Source organism: Echinops telfairi, unplaced genomic scaffold (genome assembly GCF_000313985.2).
Source record: "Echinops telfairi isolate 266 unplaced genomic scaffold, ASM31398v2 ScPeMD7_7458;HRSCAF=8496, whole genome shotgun sequence".
Classification (NCBI taxonomy): Eukaryota; Metazoa; Chordata; class Mammalia; order Afrosoricida; family Tenrecidae; genus Echinops; species Echinops telfairi.
Genome location: NW_022111358.1, coordinates 31,386,970 through 31,396,036, shown reverse-complemented (window position 1 = coordinate 31,396,036; position 9,067 = coordinate 31,386,970). Strand labels below are relative to the sequence as shown.

Sequence of the window (9,067 nt, the reverse complement as noted above, 5' to 3'; positions counted from 1 at the left end):
TATGTTTGCTGTAACTGGGCCTGCCTCAGTCTCCCCTACCTCTATTAATTCCTTACATCTGAAGATGATCAACTTTGGTCAAGTGTCTGTGACTGGGGGGTAGGGGTAGGCAGAGGGGCGGCCTCAAAGCGAAGAGCCTTAGGGAGGGGCTGGGCATGGGGCAGGGTGGCCCTGGGCCTTTCTTACCACTTAGAGGGCCTCCCGGACTAGAGCCCAAGGACTGGCCCCAGGACCAGAGACTTCTTCCGGTAGGGCGTGCCCACCGATTGGAGCCAGGGTGGGAGCAAGGAGGCTACTCCTGAAGGCAGGAAGGCAGGTCTGCTGGTTCAGGGGGAGCAGGATCACCCAGCCAGAGCATCTCAGAGACATGCCCGCCCATGTCCCTGCGCCCTGCCGGCTGCCCCAGGCGAGTTCCCTGGGCAGCATTCCTGGCTACCCCAGCCCCCATAGACCAGGCTGCCTTCCGTCCTCTGGTTTTTATTTGTGTGGCCCCCTCAACAGAGCTCCCTGTCCGTGGGGGTGACTCCAGAGGATACATGGGTGGGTGGTGGGGTGGCAATGCTGGACCACCAGCTCCGGGGGCAAGTGGGGGAGACGAATGAGGGAGTGTCCAGCACGGAGCCGGCCAGGCACCAAGCTTGCCAGGAGGGGGCAAGTGTCCCCAAGGTGGTCCCCCTGGCCCCTCCGGCTGGTCAGTTCCTCTCAGAGCCCTGCTGCCTCCAGCTGCGAGCAGAAATGGACAGCACAAGGGTCCTGCTTTTCCCCAGAGATGTCTGGATGGGGGGCTCTGCGGCAAGGTGGCAGGCGTCCATGGCCCGGGCAGTGGGGCTGGCATGGCCACCCCACTCCTCAGCTGGGGCTCAGTGCCGGGCTGCCCTCGGGACTGTTGCTCATCAGGCACTCGCTGGATTTGAAGCTCGCCAGGGACTTGCAGCTGGGGATGGAGGCCAGGGAGCCGCAGAGACCCAGCATGGAGGGCGTGGGGTCCTTCCCTGGGGAGAGAGGGTGGGTGAGGCCACTTGGCATGCGAGTGGTGTGAGAGGGAGGGGGTGAGGGGATTTTCCCTGCTCACTCCTGGAACATTTGTCCTTTTCAATTAACCTTGATGAAACACCTGCTGGCACCATGCCCAGTGTTGGGCACCAGGGACACTGTTGTGTAATCACCAGCTTGGGGCTCTGTCTCCCCCAGAGGGTCAGCCTCTCCTTTTATTATGCAGGCAGGGAGCACTTGGCTGTGCTCCAGGCACTGGGATACAGAGAAGGGCCCAGAGATCCCTGCCCTCGTGGAGCTCACAGTCTGGTGGGGGGGATAAGACAAGGTCACAAACAAGTGTGGCAGGTGGATACACCCCCATGGCCTGCTTTGTCTGAAAGGTCTAGGGTCATTGATACAGAGTGGCTTAACGTGTGGCAGGAACTCCAGGCCCTGGGAGAGCTGGGCTGAGAAACCCCGAAAGGCAGCCAGGCACAACACAAGAGGCATGCGTTCAAGTCCTGAACATTCACTTGGCAAGGAGCCACTAACTTGGCTGTGAGCTTCCTGGCAGCCAAAGAAAAGAGGGCAAGGGGAACAAGGTTCAGGTGAGCACTGCCAGTCTGTGAGCCAAGCGTTGGTTCGTGAGCCCCTCGAGGGTGACAGCTGACAAGACAGCAGTTACTCCCACCAACACCTCCCTGTCCCAGGAGGGAGTGGGGCTTGGGGGGTGAAGGACCTGCAGCCAGAGTCAGCATGGGCTCCTGCCCCAAAGCTAACCCAAGCTTTTGGCGGCTGTCCTATTAAGCTCTCAGGAGGGAGGGGGGTGGCTGGCCTGGGGGCGCTCACCGATGGGGCCCCAGGGCTCCTCTCGCTTGTTGTCCCCCAGGCGCTGGGAGTCTGAGCTCAGGCTGGCCTCTGCTGACAGCGGCTCCGTGCTCATGAAGCTGTGTCTGCAGCAGAGCACGTGGCAGGGTTTGCAGGCTGCTGCCTGCGGTCCCCAGGATGCCATTGCCCCCGGTGTCCCGTGGCCCGGCTGGGACTTACCTCCGGTACAGCTTCGGGTTGTTGGAGCCCTCGGCCCCACTGAGCGTCCCCAGAGATGGCCACTGGTTGACCAGGGGTGTGGTGAGCTCTTTGGAGCCTTGGGTCAGGGGAACGTGGTCACCGGGGATCAGACCTGTCCTGGGGGGGAGGGGAGGGGAGTTCAGGCCTGACTGAGAAGGGAGAAGCCGGCAAAGGAAGCTCGGGGTGGGGGTCAGGGGCAAAACCCTGGGTAGTAGTAAAGATCTACTTGTGTGGGGTGACCACTAATGATGGGGGTGAGAGGGAGTGCTGGGGTGTTGTGGAGGCTACCGGTGGAGACTAGTGTGCAAATCCCTGAAGGGTGTCTTGAGGGTTACACTGGAAGATCATGGGGTGACGCTGGACTGCTAGGGGTGAAGTCAGGGGCCGCTGAGTGTGTAGTTAGGCTGTGGGTCTCTTGAGGATTGAGCAGCAAGGCTGAGGGGCCCAGGAGTAATGCTGGGGGTCTCTGTGTGGAATGCCAGGCAGCCATTGCAGCTGAAGTCTGTGGTCCTGGAGGGTGAAATTGGGGGTGCCTGGATCTTACGTTGGGGATCTTTGGAGATAATGTGAGGGGCCTTGGGGGAAAGGTAGTGGTTTATCCATGAGGAAATGCTGGTGGTTAGTTGCGCTGGGGCTGGTGTCAGGCAAGGTGACTGATGGGAGTCATGGGGTGGCATCACTCGGACCCCCCTGGACCAGGGGGTTCGCGGGGCGGGGCAGCAGCACGCTCACAGCTGCTCCTGCAGCTCCAGGATCACGCCCTCCAGCTCCCGCTTCTCGCGCTGGTTCTGCGCCGCCGCCTCCTCCAGCTGCAACTGCAGCCGCCGGTTCTCAGCCTCCAGGTCCTTCAGCTGCGACTCGCGCAGGCGCACCAGCTCCTCCAGGTAGCCCTGCGGGGCGCCGGCTCAGCCTGGGCTGCCAGCGCCAGCCCCACTGCCCACCCCCGCGCCGGCACTGCCAACCCCCGCCGCGCGGCGCGCACCTTCTGTGCGTAAACGATGCGGAACTTCTGTTCCATCTTGTGCCACTTGCTGTACCAGCTGTCCTCGTCGGTGACGAGGGGCAGGTACGGGTGCTCGGGCGAGTTGTCCTCGCTGGTGCTGCTCTCGGCGCTGTGGCGCTCCTCCTCGTCCGTCAGGTAGTCGTAGCTTCAGGGAGGCAGCGGTGGGCACGGGCTGGTCCCCCGCTCCGCCCCGCCCCACGGGATGCTGCCCCGGCGGCCCCCCACCCCCATCTCCCGGCAGAGCCCCCCGTCACCTGAGCTCCCCACAAGCCCAGCCGCTCACCTCTGGGTGAACTTCAGGTAGGGCGTGTAATCAATGACCACCGGGGTCTTCCCGTCCAGCACTTCGCCCTTCAGGCAGAAGCTGGGACAGAGAGCAAGGGGTGGGGCCAGGTAGGCGAGGAGGAGAGGGGGAGTGACCCCACCCCTCACGCTGCCGTGCCCACCTGAAATCGATGGCGCTCAGTCCAATCAGCATGCCGGTGAGGACCGTGGCTTCCTCCCGAAGCATGATGGCGCCAGAATCATAGAACCGCCTGAGGGACAAGGCAGGAATGATGGTCCCGCCCCCTGGCCGCCAGAGTCCCCCGCCCCTCCTCTCCAGTCTCCAGCCTGCGGCCGGCCTCAGATGGCCTCCCCTCTGGGGGAGCAAGTATTGGAAAGGATGCTTCCGCCGGCATGATCGGCCCGCCCCCACTACCTTCCTGCAAACTCCTCAAGGACTGGGTCAGCCAGATCCCCAAAGCCAGGCAACACGTTTAAATTGGCGCGTGGCACTTAGCAAGTGTTCGGCAACGATATGGATGTGAACTCTGAAACTTGAGGACAGATGTCTTAACGATTGGGTGTGGGGCCGCCACGTTGGGGGTGAGGGAACTTGGAAGGTTATAGGCCCCAGCTGCATCTAGCAGCTTCAAACACAGGGACCTGACCTCCTGCAAACCTGGGGCTGAAACCGCTGGGCCCCTATTCCCAGGGAGCGAACAGAGACCCGCTGCAGTTAATCTGGGGAGAGGTAGGGCTGTGTGTCTGACGGAGGTCATGGCAGCAGGCCAACAAAGAAACCATGCATGCGTGAGGTGTGCCCAGAGATCTACCCCAAGGTAGAGCTATGCATGATGGGAGTGGTGAGGAATCAGCCTCACCTGGCTGGCATGCACGTTAGCATGCTGGGCTGCTAGCCACAAGGTCTGCAGTTCAAACCCACCTGCGACTCCTTGAGACACAGGCTTTCTGCTCCCATCCAGATCCACAGCCTGGAAAAGCCACAGGGGCAGTTCTACCCTGTCCTATAGTGTGAGTTGGCATCCCTCCATGGCAGTGAGGAGTTTGAAGATTTAACATGAAAGTATGGGTAGGGGTGCTAAGAGGGGATCGCAGGAGGTGCCCTGGTGGCATAGTGGGCAAGTGTTGGGCTGCAGTCTGCAGTTTGAAACCATCCGCCACTTCCATGGGAACAAGACCAGGGTTTCTACTCCCACAAAGAGTCTTGGAGACCCACAGAACGGACTCAGTGGTAGTGGTTTCGGTGGACCATCTGGGGAAGGGAAGCTAGCATAGCAGTGCATGCTGGGACGAGTGGTCCAGGTACAGACATGGCTGCTGGGACTTAAAGTAAGGTGCTTTCAGACAGTGACCATGCATACTGGGGCCAGGCTGACAGGTGGGTCTGACCTGGTGGTTCGGGTGTCACGCAGAGCTGTGGTGATGTATTCCGACATGCGTTTCTCCATCAGTGCCACCCGGATCCAGGCCCGGCCCTGCAAAGCACATCCACCTTTGTTTGCAGACCCAGAGCGACCCTTGTGACTTTCCTGTCACCCCTCTTACAGGGCTGAAGACCCAGGAGCAGGCAGGCCCCCTCTACCCCGAGCTGGGAGCGACAACCACACACACACACACACACACACACACATCCTCCAGGCAGCCCCTCACCTTGGCTCGGGCAGTGCTGATGTTCTCCATGTTCTCGATGCTGCTCACGCAGTTGTTGGGCACTTTGCTGCAGGCCAGCCGGATATAGTCCCAGAAGCCCCGCTGTCCGTCCGAGCTGAACCAGCTCACTGGACCTGCTGGGGCACAGGCTGAGCCAGGGCAGGGAGTTTGGGGAGGGCCCACGTCATGGCGCACGCACGTAACAGCCCCCGACGTGTGTGCACAGGCATGCATGCGGTCAGAGGGTACACTGCCATAGAGCTCGTGTCCACTGATAGGGCTGGTGGGCATCCACTGTGTGCGGCCCGAGTGCCCCCTGGCCACCTCCCAGCTCCCTGTCTGCGGGGCTGTGCAGAGCCCCAGATGGAGCCAAGGTCAGGAGGAAAGATCAGAAGCAGTGGATGTCCTTGACTGGGGTGATGGTGCTGAGGGTGGGGAGTGGGGAAGGGCTAGGGGGGTGGGGGGTGGCAGGAGCCTGGATCCACCTTTGAAACGGTGACTGAGGATCTGCTCCAAGATGGCTGCAAAGTTCACGAACTCCTCCGAGGAGTCATCGATGGGCTCCGCTGTGTACTTCTCCAGCAGGGTTTTCACCGAGAACCTGCAGGGGAGGGTGGGGGGCGGGGTCAGCTTCAGATGAGAAGACCCCTGGGGGTGGGGGGAAGGGGTGGGTAAGAGTCTCAGGCCGAGAGGGAGTTATGGGCAGAGAGGAGGGAGGGTGTGGACGTTGTGGGGTGCAGAGCGACAGAGAGGTGGGTGACCAGAAAGAACACAGTGGCCAGAGAGTGGTACTATAGAACAGGTGGAGTGACAGGTGGAAGGTGGGGAGGGAGGATGGCAGGTAGGAGACTGATTGATGCAGTGGGTGGCAGGAGAGATGACAACCAGAGAGGGGCAGCCTAGGGAACAAAGGGTAGGGAGATCAATCGGGCAGAAAGCCGAGGGGCCATCCCAGCGCCCCATCTCCAGATGTCTCGTTCTCTCTGGCTCCTGCCTCAGGGTCCTTCTCTGTGTGTGACTTGTAGGTCATGCAGGAAGAAGACGCTCATCTCTCCCCTACCCTGAGCTGGACAGCCTGCTGTCACTCCTGGGGAGTGTGGCATCACCTGTGCCAGGACATGTGATTGGCACTGTGCACATGGAACGTAGGCAGGCATGGGTGGCCAGGTGGGCTCTCAGCAGACGGGTGCCACTTTTCCCCCTTTCCTTCCTAGCTCAGCCGCCCACATACCAGCTGCCTGGATCCAGGCGGTGCAGGCGGGCGGGAAGGATGTGGAGGGTGTGGGTCTGAGGTGCACATCCATCGGGCAGGAGGGGAGGCGATGGCAGCATCGCCCTGGGCAGGGAGCTTCTCAGGGAGACCACGGAACTGAGCCAGGCAGTGCCCCCTCTCTCTCTGGGCCTGCTGACAGCCTCAGGCTCCATTGCATCCACTTCCCTGCAGTCACCACTGTCTGCAGTCGGTGCGCCAGGCTGCCTCCACTGCTCCCAACATGCCCTGACCGCCCTGTTGTGGGTGACACAGCTGGGGTGGAGGGCCCAGGAGCATGCGGACGCCTGGGACTGCCCTTCCTTCCTCAGCGTATGACACCCCTGAATACCATGTCAAACATCACAACGTGCGCAGCACGTGTGGTGTGGTATCTCCACCATTTCTCACGGCAGCCCTGGGAGGGGTCTGCTTACTATCATCCCTGCCTCCATCTCCACCCCCATCCTGATTTTACAAGCTTGAAGAGGTTGGCTGATCAACAGGACGGCGCCAGACCCTTTCTGCTACATCTGTAGCCTCCTAGGGACTGTCCCACTCGGACCCGAACAGCACCTGACTCCTCTGCCCTCTCTACTCCACCCTGGAGAGCTCCCTCCCGGAAGTACCGCCTCGGAGGAGACCCTTAGGCCAGCGGCCCTGACCTGAGCCAGAGCCAGGTAGGCCGTGGTTGAAGCTACGGTAGGGAAGGCAGGCCTGTGGATCCAAATTTTGTTTTCTTGTCACTGTGTGGCCTTGGACATGTCACTCAACCTCTCTGAGTCCCTTTTCCTTTGAGCAAACAAAGATAAACGTGCCTGTCCCCGTCTATGTTATCCCCATCTCAGGCAGGACTGCAAGGAGGGGCATGTGTACAGGCCACCGGGCAGGCAGGGGGTGGGGAGAACCGGGTCAGTAGTGAGAGGCTAGTCCAACAGAGGGCATCTGTGTTTACCTCCCGTTACTTGCAGTCATCCGTGTCACCCCTCCACAGGGGCCTGCCTGACTCCGCAAGGGCCTGGGGCCAGGTGTGGTGAGTTAGCCACCTGCCATCTGCCCTCAGGAGGGCTGTACAGCTGGTAGAGTCCCCAGGAGCACCACTGTGAGCTCCCCGTCAGGAGGTGCACAGGCTGCTGCCGGTTACCATGGAGATAGGGAGCCTAGGGCCCAGGGGAGCCTTTGGCCTGCTAAAGGGAGCCTTCCTGGGAGCTGGAGGCAAACCACGTGACAGGGAGAGGCAGCAGGAGCCTCAGGGGTTTCTGAGCCTTGGTTGTGCCCTGAACCCCCAAAGCCTGCCCTTACCCTAGCTGATTCCCACCCCCTCCAGTCTACCAGAGCCTATGCCTCTCAGTCCCCCTCCATACTCACGCTTCAGTGACCCTGACAGACAAAAGGAAAAAAGGAACCGGGAGGTCCAGTGGGGGGTGGGAGGGGTGTCATCAGGTCAGACTCTTGCTGCCTGCCAGGCCCTGCAGGTACCCTGCCAAAGCCATTCTCAGGTATGGGCAAGGGCACGGTGAGGCTCCCAGGGCCAAGTATGGTCGGGAGACCTCCCCAAGGTTGCACAGTGAAGTAAGAACTTGAACCTACAACTGTTTGGCTCCAAGGCCAAAATCTTTCTCTCGCCCCATACTGGTGGGTTGGGGGTGGCAGGTCAGGCCCAAGTTGCTCTGACTCCTCCAGGACGCAGCACAGCAGTTTTGCAAAAGGCCTGATGGGCCGGCCTGGGCAGCAGGGCTAGCAGAGTGTGCAGCAGACAGGGCTGGGTGTGTGCCCAGCCTCTGGATGGAGCTACAGGCAGAACTGGGGCCTCAGGTGGACACTGATTCCTAAGGGAGTGGTCAGGACCAAGCCTGTGACAGGGCAGGTGAGGTTGACAAAGGCGGCCTGCTGAGCCCTGCACCTGAGGTCCCCCTGCCCTTGTGGAGTTTAAGCCCCAAGGCCTGGAGGCTGGCAGGGAGGTGGCCGGTGGAGAAGGCACTGGCCTGGGGACCCCTGAGGGAAAGGTGGGCACAGATGAGACCGTAGGGAGAGGAGCTGGGTGGCTGGTCCCCTCTTTGCTCACTCACTGCAGCTCGGAGTGGGAAGGACCACTTCCTGGGTCCCAAGAGAGCAGGTGAGTCTCCCCAACACTGCGACAGCCAGCCAGCCCCACCTTGAAGGGCCATGGGCCCTACCCCCATCCTCCTCTCCTTGAACCTAGAGGACTCAGACAGGACCTCTGCCCAGGCTACCCTGCCACAGGCTGCAGCTGCCCAGATCTGGGTGGAGGAGAGCCTCTTAGGCCCCATTGACAGGGGTGCGGGGGAGGGTACTCCAGATCATTCATCTCCTCACCCCACCCCCAGCAACGGAGCCAGACGTCCTCCTCCCCCTCACACACAATGTCACTTCCTGGTTCTCACAGGAAGCTGCAGTGTCAATTAGACCCCCCCACCCCCTGGGTCCCCGGCTGAGCAGAGCAGAGGCCTGTCTGGGCCTACAAGGGACCAGGCTCCCAACGCATGCCCCTTTCTGGGCCCAGGAGGGGCCTTGGACATCCACCTTTGACCCTTTGCACCCCTCCTGGCCCTTCCCGGAGCTGTGCTCCCCTCGGAGGTCTGGGTTGCCGCCGCCCTAGCTCCCGCCCACCCGCGACCCCCGCCGCCCGCCCTCCGCGCACCCACCTGCACACGGTGATCAGGTTCCTCCGCTCCACGGCCACGTTGCGGGAAGACGCCTTCTTGGAAGACAGCCCCAGAGCCATGGTGGTCTGGACAAAGCTCGCTTCCATCCAGATGTGCGGCCGCTGCTGCCGCCGCCCGCTGCCCCCACCCGGCCCGGCGTCCCGGCCCCCC

At 61.7% G+C, this 9,067-nt stretch overlaps 1 protein-coding gene across 4 annotated transcripts; it reads right to left on the bottom strand.

Annotated features, from left to right (window-relative positions):
- Positions 1 to 461: 461 nt before the first annotated feature.
- Positions 462 to 9,036, bottom strand: RUNDC3A (RUN domain containing 3A). Of its 4 annotated transcripts, XM_045299655.1 has the most exons (12): positions 8,897 to 9,035; positions 5,467 to 5,582; positions 4,982 to 5,130; positions 4,721 to 4,806; positions 3,493 to 3,582; positions 3,330 to 3,410; positions 3,026 to 3,191; positions 2,776 to 2,933; positions 2,023 to 2,160; positions 1,825 to 1,928; positions 895 to 992; positions 462 to 723 (listed from the first exon to the last, which is right to left on the bottom strand). In XM_045299655.1, exons 1-12 carry the CDS (start codon positions 9,001 to 9,003, stop codon positions 703 to 705), a joined length of 1,314 nt encoding a protein of 437 aa, XP_045155590.1. In that variant the 5' UTR covers positions 9,004 to 9,035; the 3' UTR covers positions 462 to 702. The 4 variants fall into 4 exon arrangements, with proteins under 4 accessions (XP_045155590.1, XP_004707275.1, XP_045155589.1 ...); XM_004707218.4 differs by having other exon boundaries at positions 462 to 992; positions 8,897 to 9,036; XM_045299654.1 differs by having other exon boundaries at positions 462 to 992; positions 4,982 to 5,118.
- Between the last annotated feature and the right edge of the window lie 31 nt (positions 9,037 to 9,067).

Coding starts and splice junctions, on each gene's coding strand:
- RUNDC3A (XM_004707218.4), bottom strand. CDS start 9,003: ATGGAAGCGAGCTTTGTCCAGACCACCATGGCTCTGGGGCTGTCTTCC. Junction 3,192..3,329: donor TACCTGAAGTTCACCCAGAG/GTGAGCGGCTGG, acceptor GCCTCCCTGAAG/CTACGACTACCTGACGGACG. Junction 993..1,824: donor GGAGCCCTGGGGCCCCATCG/GTGAGCGCCCCC, acceptor CTCTCTCCCCAG/GGAAGGACCCCACGCCCTCC.